Below are 26,629 nucleotides of genomic sequence, written 5' to 3'. Positions count from 1 at the left end.
GGCGCCGCTGTCCTCGAGGCCATGGTGCAGGCGGAGCTCTGGGCGATACCCAGGTGAGGGCAGCGGCTCCGCCCGTGGATTCCACCGCGGAAGAACTGGGCAGATGCGGGGCAGGGAAGAAAGGATGCTGCCCGCACTGCTCCCTGGTAGCACCCTGAGCGGCCGCAGTTGCGGTAGCAGCAGCAGAAAGCACAGCGCGGGCCGAGGAGGCGGCTCGAGCTGCTGGTAAAGTCCCCCAACAGCTGTTCTCTGTAGTATGCGAGTTGACACAACAGCCAAAGAACAGGGCTCCCCATTACAGTCTCCTTCGAGCTCTTTTTCCTTGCTACTTGGAGCTGATTTATGCGGAAACATGCCTTGCACTTGTACCTGGAGGAATTGGAGACAGTGGATTCGACCTTTAGCGGTGGTCATCTACCTGGTGTCCATAGTGGTTGCGGTTCCTCTATGCGTGTGGGAATTACAGAAGTTGGAGGTAAGAGGGTCCTTCACCATCGGTGTCTACCCTTTCTTCTACGGTCCTGCTTATCTAAGGTTGCCCATTTTTTACCCCAGATGCCCCAGACTTGATATCCTGAAAATTGCGTCATGTAAATGAGCCCAGTCGTAGTTGATAAACCTGTCTGGTTTCTTGTTCACGATATTTCAAAGCATGCTGCAGGTGGGAGGAGGACCAGGTAGAGAAAATAGACTATATTAAGATTGCTGTTTAGAAGAGCACTCTTTTGCAAGTATTCATCAATTCCCAGAAAGTAAGGTAATTTTATTCCTGAAATCTGATCTGTTCAGATATTGGACTTGACTAGATCAAATAAACAACTTTGAAAACCATATATTTGAATTCTGTTAGCACTTAACTAGCTTCCTGAATTAAAGGATTCTAGTGGGTTTGACTTTCTAGTTTGTTTTTACTTAGAAATTAGCTCTTAACCAACAAATATTTTGCAAAAAGCCCCTTGTATATTTTTTGATGTCATATTCTTATTGTGACATCAGTAAAGTACTACAAGGTGAAAGACCCAAGGTAAATACTCAACGTAGACGGGTACTTTATAAAAATTGTATAGTGAATTTTCAATTCTAAGTTAATAAATTACCAGAAAGTACTTTTATTTAGCAACACCTATTTTACAAGAGCAATGGCAAGCCCATGGCTATTTTAGGCTTTGGAAATGATTCTTACATTATTAAACAAAATGCAGCTTAATATACATTTTGCTTTCTCTGTGTTCACTAAATTATATTTTGTTGACTTTCCCATATTGGCATAGCCTATGTAGTTATTTGTGATGTTAATATAATATTCCACTATGTTAAATAGTCTCCATTTGTTAGAAGTGTAGATTATTCTCATGATTTCTCTACCAGAAATCAAGTATAGACATCTTCATACAACTAGGATTCTTTTACTTGGGAATATTTTTTTGGAATGTGGCATAGGAACTCCTTTTAAGGCTAATACATATAATACCAATCCAATGTAAGTTTCACTTAGTTGTTAGTTATCTGTGGTTTTTAAGTGGCAGCCTTTAAGGAAAATTTTAATCTGCAGTTTCTACTGCAAACACCCTGAACCAAATTGTCTTCATGTCTTATCTGGACAATTCTCAATTCACCAGCCAAATTATCTGATTAAAACGTAAGTCACATTATGTGCCTCTTCTGTAAATTTTCCAAATACTCAGAGAGTTCCAGATTAAAAGCCGGTAGCTCTAACTATGGCCATTATGGCCCAACATAATCTGACACCACCCCCGCCTCATCCCCCTCTGACTTTGCCCAATTCTGGGCTTCTACCAGTGATTTTTTTTTTTTTAAGATTCCATTTATTTATTTGACAGAGAGATCACAAGTAGGCAGAGAGGCAGGCAGAGAGAGAGGAGGAAGCAGGCTGCACGCTGAGCAGAGAGTCCGGTGTGGGGCTCGATCCCAGGACCCTGAGATCATGACCTCAGCGGAAGGCAGAGGCTTAACCCACTGAGCCACCCAGGCGCCCCTCTACCAGTGATTTTGCTCAGACATTTGGAGTAGGCTATGGCCTTTACATTAAATGTTCCCCATCCGTGGCATTCTCTTATCCCAGGTGGTATTCTTATTCCTTTATGTCCTTCAGGTCCACTCATATTACCCAGCTACCCTGTTTAAAAATTGCAAACTTTCCTTTATCCCAGTGATAAATCAGGCATGGTTTGGTGTGGTGAGAGCTAAAAACCTGGTTCCCACTTGCATGGAACTTAGTGGTGGAGACCACTACAACCAAAAAAAAAAAAAAAAAAAAAAAAACCCAAAAAACAAACAAACAAAACCCCAAATCAGTAAAATAAAATTGCACAAAATGCTATGGAAGAAACTAAAAAAAGATCTAAGAAATGAACAAGTGGGCATCTTCAAAACACCACTGCCAACTATGGAAAATTAAGTGGAAGTAAAGGGACATTAGAAAGCTCTTCACAATATTTAAGAAGTCATCAGTGCCTGAGTTACAATGACTTACGGCCCAAATCAGGATAGTAGAAATAGAGCTGGAAAAGTGAATTTTAAGTATCCTTGGCAGTGAAAAAACAAGACTTTACCGAAGGTTGGGTTGGGGAGGAGAGGCCATGAAAGAAAGAAAGTAATCAAGAACGACTGTGAGTTTTTTTATCTTGAACAATAGGGTAAATAGTGATGATACCAGTTACTGAGATGGAAAATTGATTGGGACGGGTTTGAGAGAAATTTGAGTTCTGCTTTGGACATTTAGTTTGAAGTGGATGAGAGACAATCAGATGGGCGTGTCAGATACACAGTTGGATATGCAAGTCGAGAGTTCAGAGAGGTTCGAGCTGCAGATATTAAAATGAGAGTTGTCAGAACAGAGATGTTTAAAGTCATAAGGATAGGGTGCCTGGGTGGCTCAGTTGGATAAGTGCCTGTCTTGTGCTCTGGTGGAGATCCTGGGGTCCTGGGGTGGAGCCCTGCATCAGCCTACCTCGCAGAGGGGAGCCTGCTTCTCCCTCTTCCACTCCCCCTTGCTTGTGCACTTGCACGCGTGCTCGCGCGCTCTCTCTCTCTCTCTCTCTCTCTCTCTCTCTGTCAAATAAATAAATGAAATCTTCAGGGGGAAAAAAAAAATCCATAAGGGTGAATGAGATTATAGAGGCTAAGGACCTGGCACCAACATTTAGAAATCTGGTAGAGGAATAAGAACTTAACAAAAGAGCATCAGCCAGTGAGGAAACAGAATGCCGAAAGAGTGGTGTCTGGAAGCCAGAACAGGAGAGTGTTTTCAGGAGTTGAATACTGAACAGTGTACAGTGCTCCTGAGTTGTCTGCTGGTTTTCATAAGGTAGGAGGGTCATTGGTGATCCTGGTAATGGTTTCTGAGGAGCTCCAAGGACTGAAACTGTTGGAAGAATGAATGTGAGTCAAAGAAGTAGTATCAGGATATGAAGACAAGTTTTTTTTGTTCATTTTTGGTTTTGTTTTTAGTATTTTTACTATGAAATGGACCAGAGAAATGAGTGGCATTATGGATAGGAGTGTGGGTTAAGCAGGTTTTTTTGTTTTTGTTTTTTTTTTTTTCTCTTGTTGTGTTTTGTTTTTAAGGTTACATACAGTAAGTAGAGAATGTCCCCAAGATTTAGGTGTAATTTTATTTGATCTTCTTAAAACCTGTGAAGCATAGGAATTGGCCTCATTCTATGGGTAGGGAAACTGACACAGAGAGATAGTGGCTAACATGACATTGTGCTAAGTGTTTAATACACGATATATCATTCTCTTCATCATTATTCACTAAATGAGTTTATGTATCGAAAATGCTTAACATGGGGCCTGCCACATAGTAGGTGTTCAGTAAGCCCTAATTATCACTTGTTTTTAAAATTTCACTATTGCTTTGGAGCCCCAATTTCTTTTTCTTGTGGAACAACATCTTAGTTGGGATTGGGTTCTCAGTCGAATGCCTGAAGCAGAGTAACATACATTTGCTTGAGCACTAAATGTTAAGGAACAGTTTGCATGAAAAACATTTTTGTGTTTTAAACACTAGAATTCCTGTGCTTCCACAGTGAGAAGTCAGTGGGAACTGAGATTGTAAAAAATAGGAAATTCATAGAGCCCATCCTATGCCCACCGTGGGGCATATACTTACTTATTGGAATGGGAAGATGACCATCTGAACTACTTAAACTATTTCTGTCTCTTATTTGGCTGACCACGGATAATGGAAGTCCAGTAAGTTAAGTGAACACATACTGTCAAACTACTCTGCTGTCATTTTACCCTGCCCTACGTGTACTTATGCCCCAAGTAGCTTCTCTCTATGTAAGTGCTCCTCTCTTCTCCTGAGGATTGGATCCAGAGAGCACTCTCTTACTGCACTCTACTCTCTGCTCTGAAAGCATTTGGCTCAGGTTTACTTAACTCACTCCTGGATGTTTGTCCTTAATGGTTTTTTCTTTCCTCTCTGCTTTCTTCAAGTTACCATAGGAGGGAAAAATCTATACTACGAGTCTCCGCTTATGGCTGCTAAGTCTAATAATCTTAATGATATCCTCATATCAATTCAAATGTGAATAATTTATTGAGAAATAAATGTAAATTAAAATAAAGGTAATAATTATATTAATAATTTCTGCAGATACCTAACGTTTACTTATTTCTTAAATATGTGTGCACACAAAACAGATTACATTTCTTACGTATATAGCTTTTTTAGGTATCTCAAAAGTCAAAAACTATAAAACCAGTGATTCAAATTAATGGCATCAATATGGACAGATGATGTGTTTCTGAAACTACCACCTGCAGTGTAAAAATGGTACTAACTCTTTGATGCGAGTTTTTTTTTTTTTTTTAATTTGGCATCACTCTACTGAAATGACTCAGTTCTCTAGTCACTTGTTTTATGATCATTTGAAAAGAACTTTCTTTTTTATAGCACACTGAGGATGCTTGGCGTTCATTAGTCACAGGCACATCATTTTTCTCTTAAGTCTTCCACCAAGTTGGCACTAAGGAATTATAACAACAAACGTGGGCATTAAAATTAGTTGACAGTATGGTTCTTAATTGTCACCTTGTAACAGAGAAGATCTAGAATATGCTGCTATTATTATTCTACGTCATCGTTAAAATGAACACAGGTCTTCCTTGACTTATAATGGGGTTATGTCCTGATAAGCCCTTCAGAAGTGGAAAATATTGTCCGTAAAAATGCATTTGATGCACTTAACCAGCCAAACATCCTCTCTTAGCCTAGCCACATAAATATGCGCAGAATAATTGTAACTTACAGTTGGGCAAAATCATCTAACACAGCCTATTTTATAATAAAGTATTGAGTATCTCATGTCATTTATTGGATACTGTACTGAAAGTGAAAAACAGAATGGCACTGTGGGTATCAACTATGATGGTTTGACTTATGATTTTCTTGACTTTACAGTAGTGTGAAAGCAGTATACATTCAGTAGAGACCGTACTTCAGATTCTGAATATTGATCTTTTCCTGAGTTAGTGCTTTGTAGTATAATGTTCTTCTCATGATGCTGGGCCTGGGCAGCAAGCTGTAGCTTTCCACCAGCCATGCAATCATGAGGGTAAACAACCGATATAATTAAAGCTGTTCTGTATCCATATAGCCATTGTTTTTCACTTTATTATAGTATTCATTAAATTACATGAGATATGAGATCTTGAACACTTTATTATAAAGTAGGCTGTGTTTCAGATGATTCTGCCCAACTGTAGGCTAATGTAAGTGTTCTGAGGATATTTAAGGGAGGCGAAGCTAAGCTATACTGTTTGGCAGGCTAAGTGCATTAAATGCAGTTTCAACTTAGGGTATTTCAACCACAATGGGTTTATGGGTTTATAGGGATGTAATCCCATCACATGTGAAGGAAGTTGTAAGTGTATAGATTGTCTACCCTCCTGATTCCATATCTGACTGGGAGATACAGCTCCCTACCCCTGCGCAGCATCAGGAGAAGAACATCAGACCACACAGCAAAAAACTCAGGAAAAGATCAAAATTTGAAGTATAGTTTCTACTGAATGCATATTATTTTTGCACCATTGTAAAGTCAAGAAATTGAAAGTTGAATCAGGTAAGTCTGGGACCACCTGTACTAAATATTAAATGAAATTGAGCCAAGCAAAAATCCTGGAAGATGATTGCACAGACATTCCTTTTAGAATCTTCATCTCCACATACTTAGTTTTCACTTACTGTTTTGATTATTCTCCAGCATTCAGCAAGACTTTTTGTGTAGTTAATCCTTGAACAGCATGGGTGTGAACTGCTATAGGTCCACTTATACACAGATATTTGTCAATAAATACAGTGTAGTGCTATAAATGTATTTTCTCTTCGATTTCTAATAGCATTTTCTTTTCTCTAGCTTACTTGCTTACTTTAAGAAAACAATATATAATATATGTAACATACAGAATGTCTATTAAAGGACTTTATGTGATAGGTAAGGCTTCTGATCAGTAGTGGGCTGTTAGTTTTTGGGAATCAAAAATTATATACAGATTTTCACCTGTGCAGGAGATGGGGTGCTAACTGTCAAATTGTTCAAGGGATAACTCTGTTTGCTTTTCAGGTTTTCCATACCGTTTAGTGAAGAAGTTCATTGTTGTAAAAAGCATTTGTTCTCTCTATACTTCTGTTTTTATACCCCTGTTGAAAAAAAAAATATCTTGTTCAAAAAAGTAAAACTAGAAGTTGTGGACTTTAGCTCTTTTAATTAACTGTTCACATTCCAAAAGTACCAAAATTAAATGCCCACTTTTTTTCCTTTAAAAAATGAGCATTAATTTGTACTCCTGCCTTAAAGAGTGAATTCACAAATTAATGTAAAATTCATTCCCTCTGGCTCCACAGATAGAACAGAAGTTCAAAATTTGGGAGGAGGGGGCAGGAAAGTTGAGTGAATTGCTGCAACTCTACCTTAAGATGAGATAGCTCAGGGGTGCTTGGGTGGCTCAGTCGGCTAAGCATCTGCTTTCAGCTCAGGTCATGATCCCAGAGTCCTCCAAATCCAGCCCTTCATCCAGCTTCCTGCTCAGCATGGAGTCTGCTCCTCCCTGTTCTCACTACTCCTCCCCCTTGCTCAAGCTGTCTCTTTCTCTCTCTCAAATAAATAAATAAAACCTTAAAAAAAAAAAGTCATCCAAAGTATATTTTTAGAAATTGAGTGAGCTTTTAAAGAATAAAATATTGATCAGATACTGACCTAAAAAATGAAATTAGAGCTTTTTAAAATGTAATATCCTGAGTTGATATTGTTATATATAAGAGAGGTAGCATGAATTAACACAGTTTATTTGGACAGTAGTTCTGACAGTACTTATCAAATGGGAGGGTTAAAAGACATAACGCATATAAAAAACTCAGCAAAGTTATTAGGTAATACTCTGTACATGTTCTATTAATATGTTGGGTAACAATAAAATTCACAGAAAATGTATGTAGGATTTTAACTCTCCAAACATAAAAGCAAAGGAGTAGACCATAAAAGATTTTTTTGGGGTGCCTGGGTGGCTCAGTCAGTTAAGTGTCTGATTCTTATTTCAGCTCAGGTCATAATTCAGGGCATGAGATCAAGCCCTGAGTTTGGCTCTATCCTGAGCATGGAGCCTGCTTGTAATTCTCAATTTAGATTTTCAGTTTTAATCAGGATTTACTTTATTAATATTTATTTTTTTTAAAGGTTGGAATACACACCAAGGCTTGGTTTATTGCTGGAATCTTTTTGCTATTGACTATACCTATATCGCTGTGGGTGATATTGCAACATTTAGTACATTATACACAACCGGAACTACAGAAACCAATAATAAGGTAAGTGTGAATATATTTTAATTCTTCTAGTGTTATGTTCACTTATTTCATAACTGTGATGTAAAATGTTTTTAATTTATGCTTTGCTTTCCAACTAGGATTCTTTGGATGGTACCTATATACAGTTTAGATAGTGTAAGTATATTTAATTTTATCTCATTAGCTAAGAACTTGCTTGATGATATAACTATATTTACAGAATGCTTACAGTAATGAAAGTTTATTCTTTGGCAGTAAGGAGTCAGATTAGTAAGAAAAGTGCTAAGATTCACTTGTTTTTAATATTAGTAAAAAAGATGAAGTACGACAATAGAAAAGATGGGTGTTTTAAATTTTTAAAAATCTATAGTTATTTTCTTTGCTTAATCGTGTAAAATTTCTAAGTACTACCTCTTAGTCCTTTAAAGAATATAATATTTAAAATTATATTATCATCCTTTTTATGTAGTAAATCTTTTATTTGGGGGGGAGAAAACCCTTCCCTGATGGATTCAAACATGCAGTTGTCATAGATCACTGCTTTAATTTGGTTAAATATAAAGGAAATATCTTTAATTGCATTTTCTATGATCATCTCAAGAAAAATTTCAGATTGTATTTAAGAACCTAATTACAGAATAATTTAGTTTCTTTCTTCATATTTACTGTTTACCCCCCCCCAACATGAATGTTTTTACCAGTATCCAGTACCTTTTTTGCTTTTAAAAATTCATTTCACAGATTATCTGGTAGCTCTCATAAATTTTAGAAAGTTTGATATAAATATCAAGTTTAAAAATTAGCATTGTGATAACCATTAATTGGATGGCAGTTCGTTTAGCTGCAACTATTTTTAACATCTGTGTTTTTTCGTAGTGGGTAGCTTTGAAATACCCCAGCATTGCAATATATGTGGATACCTGCAGGGAATGTTATGAAGCTTATGTCATTTACAACTTTATGGGATTCCTTACCAATTATCTAACTAACCGGTATCCAAATCTGGTATTAATCCTTGAAGCCAAAGATCAGCAGAAGCATTTCCCGCCATTGTGTTGCTGTCCACCATGGACTATGGGAGAGTAAGTATAACTGATTTTAATCTTTTTATGTATTTAAACAAAATTTTTAAGCACCAGTCATTTCTCTATAAAGCAGCATGTTAAGTACTAGGAGCAGAACTGAAAGTTTAAGAAGAGTTCCTACCCTCAAGTAGTTCATAGTCAAGTTTAAAGAGTATGAAAATACATTTTTATAATCCACACATACAAAGAACTCTCTTGTACATTATTTATCCTAAATAGACAACTTGCAGGGAAGAAAACTCTTATGAATCATTTAGTCAACATCCTTTTCTGTTGAGACCCAAGATCTATAGAGATTAAGATTACATAGCTAGTTAATGGCAAAATCAGGTGTAAGACCCAGGGATAAGATAGTCTAAGTGGGTAAGTGGGGAAATAGCATACGATATGAAGCACCAACAAATAGTGTTTATTCTAGTACTATATAATGGTCTCTTGGCCTTACTCTATAGCCATAGAAGACAATAAAGAAAAATAAAGCCTGAAAATTTCAGTTGAAGCTAAGATTGCATTTTTTTATATGAATGAGCCATTGGATATTTTTCATTAAGGAAACTTTTGAAGGTACCATTTTAGAAAGATTAATTTTGCAATACTATACAGAATGCATTGGAGGGAGGAAGATTCCAGAAATGGAGAGATAAATTAGGAGATTATTATTTTAGTCCATTTGTGAGATAAGCTGAGAAGGAGAGATGAAATTGGAATGAAAGGAAGAGACTGCAACTGAAGATCTGGTTGGACTTGATCACTGACAATGGGGACTAAGGTGAAAGTTGCCAGTCAAGATAACTGGAATGGGGGCGTCTGGGTGGCTCAGTGGATTAAAGACTCTGCCTTCAGCTCAGGTCATGATCCCAGGGTCCTGGGATCGAGCCCCACATCAGGCTCTCTGTTCGGCAGGGAGCCTGCTTCCTCCTCTCTCTCTGCCTGCCTCTCTGCCTACTTGAGATCTCTGTCTGTCAAATAAATAAATAAAATCTTAAAAAAAAAAAAGATAACTGGAATGATTTGGAGTTACAGTAATCAGTGTAGATCTACAACCTGGAGAGACCTGTATTGCCTACTATGCAATACAGAACCATTTGTCCAACATTGGGACTATATATGTCTCTAGTTTACACACTTGCAATGACAGGGAGCTACCTAACTATTTTAAATGGTAAGCTCTTAATATGTTCATTAACACACTTGATACGTATTGAGCATTTAGTATGTGCCAATATACAGATATATTCTAGTGCTTATAACAGATGTAGAACTCATAGAACCTACATTTCAGTTCAGACATTTGGAATTAAATGAAGACACAAATATAGAGTTAGTTACATCAGGAAATGCTATGAAGGTAAAGGAAAAGACTATGAAAGAGGAATAGTAAGAGAAAACTATTTTAAGTTGGAAATGGGGGAGAGATACTGTGCCCAGCAACAAATACAATATGGATAGAGAGATTTATAGCTAATGAACAGATTGAGGTGATCACTGGATGGAAAATTACTGAGAGGAGACATCAAGGGAAGGGGGATTCTCTTTAAAATGGCATAATAGAATTCTTTTGAAGGGCAGACCAAGCACTTACACATCAAGACTGGGGGTGAGGAGCTTAGCAGGTATCAAGGGTAATCAGGTATCAGAGGTACGGGGATGACTTAGCAGTATTCTTACTCAGTCTGACTTAGGCCAAGGACAAGGCCTGAGAATGATGCCTAGTTGAAAAGACAACTAAGGGGGCGGCGCCTGGGTGGCTTAGGTCATTATCCCAGAGTCCTGGGATGGAGCCCCTCATCCGGCTCTCTGCTCAGCGGGGAGCCTGCTTCCTCCTCTCTCTCTGCCTGCCTCTCTGTCTGCTTGTGATCTCTGTCTGTCAAATAAATTTTAAAAATCTTTAAAAAAAATTTAAATTAAAAAAAAAAAAAAGACAAGACAACTCAGAGGAGACCTGTCTAAAGTTTGGTCAGGACAGTGAGAAGCCATTATAGGATGTTGAATAGAGGACTAGTGCCCAAATTTCATTTTCAGAGATTATTGTGCTCTTTGTAGACTGAATTGAGAGTGGACAAGGATGGTAGAGGTTGCAGTGATCCAGTAAATGTAATGATGATGGCTTGGCTTTGATTAGGACTCTCCTCCTAATACTACAGAACCTAAAATGAGACTCTAGCTCTATCTTCAGGATGGCTCATCACAATTAGTTTGGGGTCCACTAAAACCCCATACCTTTTTCAAGGAATACTACTGGTCAAAATCCCCCTAGTCTGTGCTTGTGGAATTAATTTGTTCCTCACTACACAATTACATTTATTCTTGTTAATCTCTGAGTTGGTTTCATTTATTTCCTGAGACTTGAATTTTGACAGCTGCTGCCTGAATAATGTCAGCGGTGCATCCATGGTTATAACTCAGGTATTCTTTGCTTTGAAAAAAGATTACGTGTTTACCTATGTTATGTAATTTAGAGGTATGGTTTTAGTAATAATAAAATGGCTCTTATGTATAAATGCATTGTAGGTTACCAGTCTCCCTCTAGTAGGTAACTGGTGTTACAAATCTGATAATTAATCAGGCTCTGCTGTTGAGGATAATTCAGTATAGTGGTTTGGTTATAAGATGTAAATAGCATGGCAAGTTTGCAGTTGTTAATTGATTAAAAAGCTAGGTCAGCTTTTTGTCCTCTTGCTGTAACATAAACAGTGAGCACACTGAGTTTTCTTTCAGTGAACCTTAAATTTTGTATAGAGGAGGGGAAACCATTTACCAGTTGATTTAGTATACTGGTGAAAGAAATGGTTTCATGAAATGGTACTAATCCTTACTCTATATTCCTTTCCTTCCTCTTGTTTTTAAAATTCAGGTCATGGCCTAACAAGTTAAATTTGACAGTTTGAAAAAAATTGCCCTAGGGTGTGGACCTTGTAGTGGCATGCTACGTCTTTAGGTTTTTTTCAGCTTTATTAGTGGTAAATTGTTTTCTGAAGTGGCAGTACAATATTCCTCACCCACTGACAGTATAAAACACTTCTACTTGAACCACATCCTCACCTACATTTGGAATTACCCTGACTTCTTTATGTCTGCCTGTCAGGGAAATATAAAGTGGTATATTGCTGTGGTCTTAATTTGAATTTCCCTGATGAGTAATGAGGTTAAGCAACTTTTTATTAAGTATTTGTATTTCCGTTCCCAAGGGATGCTTTTTTCTGTTTCTTTTTCTTTTTTCTTTTTTTTTTAAAGATTTTATTTCTTAGAGAGTGAAAGAGAATGTGAGAGGTGAGAAGGTCAGAGGGAGCAGCAGACTCCCCGCGGAATTGGGAGCCCCATGTGAAACTCCATCCTGGAACTCTGGGATCATGACCTGAGCGGAAGGCGGAAGGCAGTTGCTTAACAAACTGAGCCACCCAGGCACCTTGTTTCTCATTTTTTAATGGGTTGTCTGTCTCATGGCTTTGTAGGGGATATTTATATATTTAGATACAAATCTTTGTTTAGTGTGTATAGAAAATACCTTTTTTACAGTTTTTGGCATGCTTTGGCACCTTTATTAAATCTTTTGATAAATAGAAGTTTTGAATTTAATTTTAATATAGTTAAATTCATCTTATTTTATAGTCAGTACTTTTGTGTGTCTTGTTCAAAAAATTATTCCAATTACAGGATTACAAAAACATTGTCCTGTGCTTTTCTTATAAAATTTCTCGTTAAGATTTATAAACATTTGATGTTTTATGTTGTGTGAGGTAGGAATGCAGTTTCATTTTATTCTAATAGCTAAATGTCCTAGCACCATTCTCTCCCTTCTCCCTCACTCACTGATCTTGCTGTCTCTGTCTCATGTCAGGTTTCAACACGTATGGGTCTGTCTGTGGCTTACTGGGTTTTTTTGGGGGTTTTTGTTTGTTTTTTTTTTTTCTGTTTTATTGGTTAACTTTTCTATTCCTGGACCAATTCCATACACTAACTACTACAAGTTATTAATAAACCTTAAAGTGAGGGGCAAGGGCTCTGACCCTATTGTCTTGGCTATTTTTGGGTCTTTGCTCTTACATATAATATAAATTCAGGAACAATTTGGCAAGTTGCTTGAAAAACCCGTGGGTTTTGTTTTGTTTTTAATTGTAATTGAATTGTCTTTGGTTTATTGACATCTTTATGATTCTTTGAGTCTTACCTATGAATATGGTCTAGCTTTCTACTTATTTAGCTCTTAATTTACCTTTCAGTTAAAGTACATTTCCTCAGATATACTTTCAAAAGTCTTACCTATCTTTGTTGATTTTATAAACATATTTATTGATATTATAAATGGCATCTATTTTAAAAATCATTTTAATTGCTTCCAGTGTGTAGAAAGGCAGTTGGTTTTGGTATGTTCGTCTTATACCCAAAAATCACATTTTCTTAGTCTGTAGATCTTTCAAAGTTCTCTGTGAAGATAGTCCTCTTCAAGGGAAGGATCTCTCTGCTTTCCAGTCTATACTATATATTTCTCTTCTCACCATGCTGTTGAGTAGTCCTAGATATTCTTACATTATTCCTGATTGTAAAGGGAATTTAAAGGTGTTTTGTGGGCATCCTTTATCAAGTTAAATGAGCTAGCTCTCTTTTACTCCTAGCTTGTTTGAATTTTTAATCATGAGTAAATGATTAAATTTCATCAAATGCTTTTTCTGTGTCTTTTGAGATGGTTGGTTTTGCCTTAAAACCTGTTAATTTAGTGAATTAGATTAATAGCTTTTCTAATGTTAAAACCCCCTGTATTTCAAGGATAAATTCAAAGTGATTAAGATGTATCATCTGCTTTGCTACACCACAAGGTTTGGTTTTCTCATATTTTGTTTAGAATTTTTACATCTATGCTCATGAGTAAGATTAGACTATAATTTTCCTTTTTTACATTGTTCCTGTCTGATTTTCATATCCAAGTTATACTGCCTGAATAGACATTATCGCCTTTTATTTGTGTTACAGGAAAACACTAACTATATCATTGAAGATTAGACCTGGACTTTATGGGAGGACAAGTATAGAACTATTTAGGCATCTTGTTGTTTCTAAAATCATTTATTAAAAAATAAAATTTTTAGGAATTAGGCAAAATTTAAAAAGTTTAAAAATGTATAGGCAGGGGCATCTGGGTGGCTCAGTCAGGTAAGTGTCCTTCTCAGTTTCAGTTTGGGTCATGATCTCAGGGTCCTGAGATGGAGCTCCAAGTTGGGCTCCAAGCTCAGCAGTGAGCCTGCTCGGGATTCTTTCTCCATCCCTGCTCCCCCTCCTGTCCCAACTCATACACGCACACACACTCTCTCAAATAAATAAATCTTTATGGGCATACATTTATATCTTCTCAGTCTCTTCTGGATCTGTTGTTATGAATCGTTTCCCATTTGTAATGCTGTTAGTGTATTTTTTTCCTTAAACAATCTTGTCAGAAGTTTGCCTATTTTTACTAGTCTTTTCAAGGACTGGTTTTTGGGGGCACCTGGGTGGCTCAGTCAGTTAAATATCTGCTTTCGGCTCAGGTCATGATCCTGAGGTCCTGGGATCAAGCCGCACATCAGGCTCCCTGCTCGGTGGGGAGTCTGATCCCCCCACCCCCAACTTGTGCTCGCTCTCACTCTGCTCACTCTCTCTCTGTTAAATAAAATCTTTTAAAAAATTTTAAATGATAAAAATTTTAAAGAACTGATTTTTGGCTTTGTTGATTTTCTGTGTAATATATTGGTTTTCTCTATCATTAATTTCTGCCCTGTTTTTACTTCCTTTTTCCCATTTCTTTTGGTTTACTATCTTTTCCTAACATGTTAGAGCCTTAACTCACTAACTTACACAGCCTTTTTTTTTTTTTTAGTTTAAAAAAAAATTTTTTTTTAAAGATTTTATTTATTTATTTGACAGACAGAGATCACAAGTAGGCAGAGAGGCAGCCAGAGAGAGAGGAAGGGAAGCAGGCTCCCCACTGAGCAGAGAGCCAGATGCGGGGCTCGATCCCAGGACCCTGGGATCATGACCTGAGCCGAAAGCAGAGGCTTTAACCCACTGAGCCACCCAGGTGCCCCTAGTTTTTAAATTTTTTAACAAATCTTTACACCTAATGTAGGGCTTGAACATAACCACTCCAAGATCAAGTCACTTGGTCTTCTGATTCAGCCAGCCAGCCATCCCCTTTTTTAATACTGCATTGAGAACTGTATATTTCCCTTCAGGTTCTATATTCACTGAATTCCAGGGTTTTTTTTAATAGAAATGTAATTGACATACATTATATTAATTTCAGTTGTACAATATAATTTTGCAGTATTTATATGTATTGCAAAATGGTCACCACAGTACGTCTAGTTAATATCCCATCACCACATAAATCCCAGATTTTATGTTCTGTAATTTCATTATCATCCAATTTTAATTTCCTATTGGGATTTTTTCTTTACCAGAGTTATTCTGGAATATTTTTAAATTTTCAAACAGGATTTGGGGTAGATTTTCATTGCAGTCAGAGAATATACTCTCTCTGAGTATATATAATATATAATAATATAATAATAATATATAATATAGTATATAATAGCCTTTGGAATTGGTTAAGATTTGTTTCATGTCCTTAGTACATGATCAGTTTTTATAAAGGTTTTCTGTGTGCTTGAAGAGAACGTATATTCTATATTAATCAATGGCTGTGTTATATTTATGTGCATGATGGGGTCAAGCTTATGTTACTCAGCTTCTCTGTATTTCTGTTGATTTTGACTACTTGTACTGTTACTGAAAATGATACTTAAATTCTGCCAGATTGTCACTTTCTTTCTGTACTTCTCTCAGTTTTTATTTTATATATTTTGATGCTGTTTCTATTCCAAATAATCTTTTTTGTCTTAAGTGCCTGAGAAGCTCAGTCAGTTAAGCATCCAACTATTGATTTTGGCTTGGGGTCATGAGATCAAGCCCTGCATTGGGCTCCAGGCTGAGCATGGAGTCTACTTAAGTCTCTCTCCCTCTACCTTCTTCTGCCCCTCCCCCTTCAGTCTCAGGCATGCTTTCTAAAAAAAAAAAAAAAAAAAGTTTTGTTTTAAAGTTATTTTGTCTGATATTAATAGGTTTCCCATCTTTTGTTTAGTATTTGCTTGGCATATCTTTCTCTACCTTTGGCTTTCATCTTTTCCATTTCCTTATGTTTTAGATATATTACTTCTTTTAAGTTTAGTATTTTTTTAATTCTAATCTGACAGTTCATTCTTAAATTAGGCCATTTAGATTTTTTTGATTATTGATATAGTCATTTAAAATCTTGCCATCTGTTTGTTTTCTTTTTGTCTTCTATTCTTTTATCACTGACTCCATTTTTTAAGTAAGCCTTTATTTTAGAATAATTTTAAATTTATGGTAAAGATGCAAAGACAAGACAGATTTATAATACACTTTTACCCAGCCTCCTCTAATGTTTAACATCTTATGTAATCATGGTACATTTGTCAAAACTAAGAAATACATTGGTGGGGTACCTGTGTGTCTCAGTTAAGTGTCGGACTCTTGATTTCAAATTAGGTCATGATCTCAGGGTCCTGATATCAAGTCTTGTGTGAAGGGTCCGTGCTCAGCTGGCTTGAGATTCTCTTTCTCGCCCCTGCCCCTCCCCCCACTCACATGCACGTGTGCCCACACTCTCTCTAAAATAAATAAATCTTAAAAAAAGTAAGTACAGAGGGCACGTTTTGCATGGAGCACTGGGTGTTGTGCAAAAAGAATGAATACTGTTACGCTGAAAAAATAAATAAAATGGAAAAAAAAAAAAGTACATTGGTATAATACTTTTAATTGCAGACTCTTCAGATTGCCCAAGTTTTTCCACTAATGTCCTTTTTCTTTCTAGGATCCAGTTCAGGAATCCACATTTTAATGAAGATTTTAGTAAATAATTTTAAAGTTTTCCAAACAGAGGAATACAAACAAATGTAATCAGAAAAATCTGTTTTAAAACACCCACATTTAACAAATAATATATTATAGATTTTTTATTACAAAATACTTTTTAGGAAACCTTGAAAACTAAAAGCTTTTTCACAGCTCATATAGTGGTAGAACAGGGTATAATCTTTGACAATTTATAATTTTAGCATGACTGTTTTACCTATTATGAAAATATGTATTTTATTGCATCTGTATCAACCTGTTTGCTACATGGGTACTAACTCCAGATTCCACTGGTAGTTAATTATTTTGTTATTGTTGCTATTTTCATTTTTTTACTCCATTTTTTTTATTCCATTTTTTACGAGGTTTAAAAGTTACATAGTTTCTGATGTTATCATGACTACTTAAGAGTCTAAAATTTACTGTGACTACTTAAAATCTAACTTTAATCTTAAAAATTAGACACTTTTTTTTGGATATCCTTTTTTTTTTTAAAAGATTTTATTTATTTAACAGAGATTACAAGCAGGTGTAGAGGCAGGCAGAGAGAGAGAGGAGGAAGCAGGCTCCCCGCCGAGCAGAGAGCCCAATGCGGGGCTCCATCCCAGAACCCTGAGATCATGACCTGAGCTGAAGGCAGAGGCTTTAACCCCACTGATAGGTGCCCCCCCCCCTTTTTTTAAAATTTTCTGTAGATTTAACTACAAATATTAACAATTTACTTACTCTGAACTCCTTGCATTTCAACTCTGTGTGGGATCATTTCCTTCTTTCTAAAGTCTGGCCCTTAAAAGTTCCCCGTAGTGTCAATGTAGCAGTGTCAGATTTTCTCAGGTACACCTCTCCAAAAGTATCTTTATTAGCCCTCATTCTTGAAAGGCAGTTTTGTTGGGTGTAATTCTATGTTGGCAGGAATTTTCTCCAAGCATTTTGAAGATTTTATTCTACCTAATTCTGCCTTCGATTATTACTGTTAAGCTTCTCCTGTCAGTTTGTCATTCCATGATAGATGATCTGTCTCCAGTTGCATTTAAGACCCAGTTTTTGATGTTTTGCAGATTTACCATGAAGTACTTAGATTGTTTTGTTTCTGCTTTAGCCCTGCCTAATTTACAGGGTGCCTCAACCTGTAGATTTTTATCTTTCATCAGTTATGCAAAGTTCCTAGCCATAACCTCTTCTGATTTTGCCTTTCCTCTACTGTCGTCTGTAACTAAAAATATATGTTAGATCTTCTGATTTTGTTCAGTTCTTTGTAACTCTCTTTCACATTTTCTCTTTGTCTCAGCCTTTGCTACATTTTGGGCAATTTCTTCAAATACATCTTCCAGTTCAGTAATTCTCTACAGCTTTCAAAGGTAGCTAATTGACTTTATAAAGAGGATGGAGCAGGAAGCACAGCATGTATAGCCAAGGCATTTTCCCAGGAGGTCTTGCAACAAGCCCAAGTGCACCCTTTAGGCCCCCACATGGGGCACACTTGGCTTTAAATGGGAGTGATCCACTTCAGCAGGGAGAAGGCTCTCAGCATACAGAACCCCAGCAGTTTCTTTATTCAGTTTTATTAACATAACACCTCAAGGCTTGAATGCCAGATCCTCCGTCTTCTCAGTTTAGATGTAATTCTTTTTTTTCCTAAGATTGATTTATTCATTTAAGAAAGAGAGAGAGTGCACATGGGGAGAGGAGCAGAGGGAGAGAGACTCCTCAAGCAGATTCTCTGCTGACTGCAGAGGCCAGCATGGGGCTCAATCCCAGGACCCTGAGATCATGACCTGAGCTGAAATCAAGAGTCAGCCACTTAACTGACTGAGCCACTCAGGTGCCCCTAGATGAAATAATTCTTAAAATGAGGGGATTTGTAATACCTAACACTGATAATCAGTTCTCCTGATAGCAGTGCTAAATAAAGCATTTGCTGTCAGAGCAGTTTGGTCCTTTAAGAAGGCTTGCACAAGACTGTCAGGTAGAGAGCCTTTTTTGTTTCCGGACTTTTTGTTTTGTTACTCCTTGTGAATTTTCTCCTATGTTGAGTGAGCCCAGCAATAGGATAAAAACTGTTTATGCAGGATCTTTTTTTCTCCTTTCATAATATCTAATCAGTGATACTCTCTGGAATGATATTTAAAAATTCCAAACTTGAAACTGAACCTTAAATGTAAATAATACCTTCTGAATATGCTTTCACATTTACATGCATACAGTTCATTTGTTACTTAGTCTTTCTTCTAGAAACACAGGGACACACTTCTTTCTATGCTGCAGTAATCAGGAATTTGAAACTGAACACAGAAAGGGAAATCTTTCAGAAGATGTAGTTGTCAAATAATTTTAAAAACAGCATTTAAACAATGTTTGCCACCATCTACATTCTTCCTCAGTTATCATTTAGAATGACAAGATTAAAAGAATTAAATATAAATACGGCATCATTTGTCAAAGTGATTTTAATTTGGGGGGCTTTGGAGAAAATCTGGTACTATTTAAATGAGTAGTTGAAATGCTAAGGTTTTTTTTCCCCCACTCTTTGGCAGAGTATTGCTGTTCAGGTGCAAACTGGGTGTTTTGCAGTATACAGTGGTCAGACCATTCACCACCATTGTTGCTTTGTAAGTACAAAGAATTTATATTATTGTTTCTTAAAATCCTCATGCTCTGACTTCAGTGGGAACAACTGATACACAAAGAGCATTAATTTACTTGTTTATGCTATAGATCTAGTCTGTTATAAAAAACAGAGTATATAGAAACCCTACTATAAAAAATAAGATAACCGTTTATAAGTGAAGAATCACCACAGAATTCTTCTAAATAACAATCTCCACAGCTTTCTGGTAAACATTTTAAAAGTGCTTTTTTTTTTTCAAATATTAATGTTCACATAGCTCTACAAAAACATCTGTTACATGAAGTTAAAGTATGCTACCTTAGGTTCATTATATGGTTTTATTTTTATATGGTTAACCTAGAATATGAGTACTATATTTCAAGGATTAATCATATTTGTCTTCTATAAGAATTCTGACAAGGCTTAGGAGATGAGGTAAAATGGCATATCATTAAGATATCTGGTAAAACTATTCCCTAAAAATTTAAGAATATCAGATAAAGTGAATAGATTAAATGTTTTGTCTGCTAATCGTAATTGTGCATATTCAGAGAAGGGGAAGAAAGGTAAAAGCAGCATTCATTTCTTTATTCTACCTTTGAGCTAGCATGTCTTTAGTAACCTTTTCCTTAGAATTAAACTAATTTATTTACGAAGGCATGCTTTATTTGTCTGCAGTTTAGAAACTGGGGAATCATATAAGTTAATTCTGAGATCTGGGTATTCATAAAATTTACCTCCCAAGATAGTTTGGGGAAAAAATTACAGTTTTGTTTATTGACTTGCATTACATGCCTTAACAAGGTTTTCAAAATTTGGTGACATTAATTTTTTTTTAATCTAGTAATTACCTCCTCTAATTCAATGTATGTGTCTTATTTTGATTTAAGATGGGGGATAATAATATGGAGCATTACTGGAAATTTTTTTTCATTTTAAACCACCTCTGTGACCAAAAATCAGGTGGGGTCTTATCTATGGGGTCTTTTAAATAAACTGACTTGTAAATTTAAGTATTACTGTCAGTGCTGTGTTTTAAATTATATTTTGATTTAGTTAATCATAAATCTCATTTTTACTATTTAAGAATCTGTGAGCTGCTTGGTATATATGATGAAGGGAACTTTAGCTTTTCGAATGCTTGGACTTACTTGGTTATAATAAACAACATGTCACAATTGGTAAGTAAATATTAATTTTAATTGCATTAAATTAGTATCTTTGACTCTTAATTTTCTCAGAAGTTTCTTTGGGAATAAAGTTCATTATTTTTTAATTTTGAAATTGAATTTATAGGAAAGAACTTGAAGAAACTTTAACATGTTTTTATACATATATAAAAATACAGTATCTTTGTAAATTATCTGGTGACTTTTACCTTGACCTGTTGTTCATGTTTGTTCATTTGGTCCTGGTAGTCATTACATACTTGTGTGGATATCGTAAATGAAAGCACAGTGTTCTCCTTAAAAAGCACATAACCTAGGCGTACTCAAAAAGAGAAAACGTCGGGGCGTCTGGGTGGCTCAGTGGGTTAAAACCTCTGCCTTCGGCTCAGGTCATGATCCCAGAGTCCTGGGATAAAGCCCTGCATCGGGCTCTCTGCTCTGCAGGGAGCCTGCTTCCTCCTCTCTCTCTGCCTGCCTCTCTGCGTACTTGTGATCTCTGTCTGTCAAATAAATAATTAAAATCTTTAAAAAAAAAAAAAGAAAATGTCTGTCTTAAAAAAAAAGTGTAATTGGTATATGACAGTACCATGTTTGGTTTTTTTTAAACACTTGTTTTGTTGGTTTTAAGATTTTATTTATATATATCTGAGAGAGCACATGGGAGCATACACCACAAACAGAAAGAGAAGTAGGCTTTCCACTGAGCAGGGAGCCAGATGCAGGGCTCCATCCCAGGACCTTTGGATTATGACCTGAGCCAAACAAAGGCAGACGCTTAACCAACTGAGCCACTCAGGCGCTCCAGTACCAGGTTTGAATAAAAATGGAGGAATAAGGGGCGCCTGGGTAGCTCAGTGGGTTAAAGCCTCTGCCTTCGGCTCAGGTCATGATCCCAGGGTCCTGGGATCGAGCCCCACATTGGGCTCTCTGCTCCGCAGGGAGCCTGCTTCTCCCTCTCTCTCTGCCTGCCTCTCTGCCTACTTGTGATCTCTGTCTGTCAAATAAATAATAAAATCTTTAAAGGAAAAAAAAAATGGAGGAATAAATTTCCCTCATATATTTAGAATTAAGGGAAATTGTGAATGCCTTTTTTAAAAAATATGATCTAGAAACTGAAAAATATGATCTAAAAAATAACTGTTTGGGGCACCTGGGTGGCTCAGTTGGTCAAGTGTCTGCCTTCAGCTCAGGTCATGATCGAGCCTCTGAAACATAGAAAAAGTAACATACTTAAAGTGGGGGAAAAGTCAGGCAACAAAATTTTACATTTTAGTTGATGATACCTGTTAAAAAGCACTTTATGTGTAGAAGGGAATGATTGGATAATGGGACTATGGGCCCCTTTGTATTTTTCTTTATTGCTTTCATGTTCTAAAATATTTTACCTGAACATTTTATATAATTGTAATGGGAAAAACTAAACTTCTAGGGAAATGTTTATTTATATGTACAGTGCACTAGGTTGTTAGAACTGATTTCTAAAAATAAACAATAGTCTTGAAAACTTATTTTAAAAAAATAAATTGAGGGGCGCCTGGGTGGCTCAGTGGATTAAGCCGCTGCCTTCGGCTCAGGTCATGATCTCAGGGTCCTGGGATCGAGCCCCGCATCGGGCTCTCTGCTCCGCAGGGAGCCTGCTTCCTCCTCTCTCTCTGCCTGCCTCTCTGCCTACTTGTGATCTCTCTCTCTGTCAAATAAATAAATAAAATCTTTAAAAAAAAAAAATAAAAAAAAAATAAATTGAGCTGGATTAACATACTACCCTCAAGAAAAATTGTTTCCCTGATTCCCTTCATATTTCATGGTCACAATTTTAGTCAAATAGTACTTATTTAATGTGTCGTCTGATAAGCAGATATATTATTTGGGCTGAATGAGGGCCTTTTCCTCCATTCATGACAGTCATTTATTCATTATTTTCTTTTTTTTCTTTTTTTAAAGATTTTATTTATTTATTTGACAGAGAGAGAGATCACAAGTAGGCAGAGGGGCAGGCAGAGAGAGAGGAGGAAGCAGTCTCCCTGCAGAGCAGAGAGCCCGATGCGAGGCTCGATCCCAGGACCCTGAGATCATGATCTGAGCCGAAGGCAGCGGCTTAATCCACTGAGCCACCCAGGCGCCCCTATTCATTATTTTCTTTATGGGCCCCCATAAGGGAATACTCAGAAACATTTTCAGGGAAGATATTATACATCTCTCCTGCAAAATTTCATATCCTGTAATTTCATCCACAGAAAACTCTAAAAGCTCATTATTAATCTAAAAATAACAGAAGAGGGGCGCCTGGGTGGCTCAGAGGGCAAAAGCCTCTGCCTTCGGCTCAGGTCATGATCCCAGGGTCCTGGAATCAAGCCCGGCAGTGGGCTCTCTGCTCAGCCGGGAGTCTGCTTCCCTTCCTCTATCTCTGCCTGCCTCTCTGCCTACTTGTGATCTCTGTCTGTGAAATAAATGAATAAAATCTTTAAAATAAAATAACATAAAAATAACAGACTAGAAAACCTAGAAAAAATTGCCTAAAACATTACTCTGTACCAGGTCTCTGCTTTGTAACTGTGTTATTTCTGTTACTGTATTTAGTTATTCTTATTGAAGTTTAACTGTTGTTAATTTTGTTTCTAGTTTGCCATGTATTGCCTGCTTCTATTTTACAAAGTACTGAAGGAAGAACTGAGTCCAATCCAACCTGTTGGCAAATTTCTTTGTGTAAAACTGGTGGTTTTTGTTTCTTTTTGGTAAGTGTTGCTTTCTCTTAAATGTAAATGTTCTCATTTTCTATAGGGCAATAACACTATTGATTAGGGAGGATTTTCAAAATAGTCTTAATATAGAAAATGAATTAAAATGTCTCTACTTACCTTTTGAAAAGTTCATCTGTTTAGCCCTTCTTGGTTTTTCATAAAAAAATAATCAGATGGTCACCATAACATTTGTAAGAAGAAAATAATTTGAGACAGCCTAACTGTCTCAACAGTAGAGGAATCATTAAAGAATATATGGTAGGTCTTTCATATGAGAGAATAGTCTGTAGTTTGAAAGATAAACATGAGAATATTTAATAATGTGAGGTAATGTTCATTTACTTAGTAAAATACATTTTTTTTAAAGATTTTATTTATGTATTTGACAGAGAGAGGCAGGCAGAGAGAGAGGAAGTAGGCAGAGAGGCAGGCAGAGAGAGAGGAAGAAGCAGGCTCCCTGACAAGCAGAGAGCCCTGTGCGGGACTCAATCCCAGGACCCTGAGACCATGACCCGAGCCGAAGGCAGAGGCTTAACCCACTGAGCCACCCAGCAAAACTGTACATGGTCCCAGTTTAGTAAAAAGGGTGGGTTATACAGGACCTAGAAACAAATACACCAAATTTAACAGTATTACAAGTACAAAAAGGGGAAAAAGAATAATCCTTGAAATCCTACCAGAAAGAATGATTAATATTGTGGTGCAGATAATGTTACATATAAAATGCCACAAAAAGAGTTTCATACCATACAAACTTGCTGAATTCAAGGATACATTCAGTATGCTGTGGATATAGTTCTCTATCAATAAAGTGAGGATATAGTTTTCTTATCATTTGGGTTTTTTTGGTTTTACTCAGTATTCTGTTCTGTGGATCTAACTTTTTAACTACTCTCCTATTGACATTTAGATTGTTCCTAATTCTTTGACCATTACAAGCAGTATTGAAGTAAAATTCTTACATACAGAATTTGTCTATCTCATTATTAGCTGTTAAAATTTAACCTTAGGGTCATAGCCATGGATGTGCTGGAAATGTTCATTGTGACTCCCACCTTGGGAGTCCAGTGCCTTCTCAGTTTGTCTGTAGTTCCAGCACTTCTAACAAGACTGGTTTCAAAATGTTTTAAAAAATAATCTGAATAATATATGTGTAAATACACTTGTCTGTCCTTTATTTTAAATGTTTATTGTTCAAGGTTGTGGGCATTGTCTGGGTATAGGAAGAACTTAAAATCTAATTACTTGTATACACTTTCAAAACAAACACATGTAAGTTTTGAAGTTCCATGTGTATAAGAATGCATAATCAAAATTCGTATGATGAAACTACTGGAAGAATAAACTTTTAAAGTGGATAAATGTATTTACAGTAGATGTGCAGTGTCTTCAGGAATATGCTATGAAGGCAGGGTGGTGGTGGTGTGGTGGTCCACAAGTTGTACTGGGACTTGACTTTTTAAAATGACATATTTTTAAAACACCTGCTCATTTTATGCTTGATATAGATATGGCGTTTACCTTTTCCTAACATATAGGCAAGCAGTGGTTATTGCTTTGTTGGTAAAAGTTGGCGTTATTTCTGAAAAGCATACATGGGAATGGCAAACTGTAGAAGCTGTGGCTACAGGACTCCAGGTTAGTGCTCTCTGTGAACTTAATATAACTTTACTGTTTATCCATTCTACATATTATCTCCTGAACCTGACAACATGTAGCTCTGGGGCTACTATTCTCCTCACTCTGCCGAGGAGGAAAGGGAGGAACCCTAGAGAGATCAGCCATCATCACTAATTTGTGGTGGAACCAGGAATAGAACCTAGATTTGGTTTTTCCTAGTCAGTTTCTCTCTGTGCATTTCTCTTAGTCTTTGGGCAGTGGATTGAGAATGCACTGTATTTTGCAAAAACATACTTGACTGAGGTAGTATAAAATAGATATAAATTTTTGCCATTTTGTCCCTTTTTTAAGAGATCAAAAATAGTTATTTTAGAAAAAGAAAAAATGAATATAACCTTATGAGGAAAAAAATAGCTGTTGATATTCAAATACTTGTTGAGAAGAGAGAAAGATAGTGCTCTTCCTTTAACTAGATTTAAGCTTAAAGATGGCTGCTTTTTTGTTTTGTTATTGTAGGACTTCATCATCTGTATTGAGATGTTCCTTGCCGCTATTGCTCATCACTACACTTTCTCATATAAACCCTATGTGCAAGAAGCAGAAGAGGGCTCATGCTTTGATTCCTTTCTTGCCATGTGGGATGTTTCAGATATTAGGGATGATATTTCTGAACAAGTAAGGCATGTTGGTAAGTACCAGCCATTTCATTCACTCAAATAGATAGGTTCTTGCAGTTCTCTTACTAGGGCAATTTAGTAGCTATTTAAGAGATGAAAAGACTTGTTTAAAGCAGTACCAGTAAGGCTCTTCAAATTGAGAGATGGGAGGGAGAACTTATTCTTAGAATGGTAAGTTTATAGTGGTAAAAACAACTTTTGACTAACTTGGAAACTTTTCTATTACTTTAAAGGAAGGACAGTCATGGGACATCCTAGGAAAAAGTTTTTTCCTGAGGATCAAGATCAAAATGAACATACAAGCTTGTTATCCTCATCTTCACAAGATGCAATTTCTGTTGCCTCTTCTGTACCACCTTCACCCATGGGTCACTACCAAGGGTTTGGACACACTGTGACTCCCCAGACTACACCTACTATAGCTAATGTATCTGATGAACTATGTAATGATACTACAGAAGAGAAAAAAGAACTTATAGATAAATCCGTGGCCTCCTGAACAGTGTGCAAAAGCAACTACTCCTGCTACCATGTTGTTTCATTACCTGGTATCCCACTGCTCAGGATTTTGTGCTTGGGACAAGCCATAAATGAGGGAAAACTTCAACACAAAGAACGTGAAAGCCAGGTGGAACTACTGGATTTATATAACTGACTGAGTTTTGTATATCACAAATAGTTAGTCTGAATATCCTAGACTTAGACTTGATTTCTTCTTAACATTAGAGCATCACATACTCAATTGGTAGAAAATGATTCTACTAAATGTTCCTCATACTACATTGCTTTACCAAGAGGATGGACATTAAAAAAAAAAAAAAAAAATCAATGCTCCCTACCACTGCTGCATGAATATAATGCTCTGGGTTTAGCAGAAAGTGTAATTTGGAAATATGAATTAGTGGAACTTAATCATAATCATGTGCCATATATGCCTACCTAACAATTATTTCTCTATTTCTCAACTGGATGTCTTTCAATAAATAAGAATTTATCATTTATTTTCTGCAA

At 36.5% G+C, this 26,629-nt stretch overlaps 1 protein-coding gene across 1 annotated transcript; it reads left to right on the top strand.

Annotated features, from left to right (window-relative positions):
- The first annotated feature begins 249 nt into the window (after window positions 1-249).
- TMEM184C (transmembrane protein 184C) lies at window positions 250-26,629 on the top strand. Its single transcript, XM_045998015.1, has 10 exons — window positions 250-475; window positions 7,707-7,837; window positions 7,936-7,972; window positions 8,693-8,898; window positions 19,341-19,415; window positions 20,502-20,595; window positions 23,203-23,315; window positions 24,860-24,959; window positions 25,458-25,629; window positions 25,852-26,629. The coding sequence occupies exons 1-10, from the start codon at window positions 257-259 to the stop codon at window positions 26,115-26,117; spliced, it is 1,413 nt and encodes a 470-aa protein (XP_045853971.1). The 5' UTR covers window positions 250-256; the 3' UTR covers window positions 26,118-26,629.

The sequence above is a fragment of the Meles meles genome, chromosome 2, assembly GCF_922984935.1.
Source record: "Meles meles chromosome 2, mMelMel3.1 paternal haplotype, whole genome shotgun sequence".
NCBI classification, from domain to species: domain Eukaryota; kingdom Metazoa; phylum Chordata; class Mammalia; order Carnivora; family Mustelidae; genus Meles; species Meles meles.
This window is presented reverse-complemented; position numbering and strand designations above follow the sequence as displayed.

Bases quoted from the DNA above. Each gene is read 5' to 3' on its own strand.
- TMEM184C (XM_045998015.1), top strand. From the start codon at position 257: ATGCGAGTTGACACAACAGCCAAAGAACAGGGCTCCCCATTACAGTCT. The intron at 476-7,706 runs GTAAGAGGGTCC...TTTTTTTTAAAG, and splicing joins GGGAATTACAGAAGTTGGAG to GTTGGAATACACACCAAGGC. The intron at 20,596-23,202 runs GTAAGTAAATAT...TTTTGTTTCTAG, and splicing joins TAAACAACATGTCACAATTG to TTTGCCATGTATTGCCTGCT.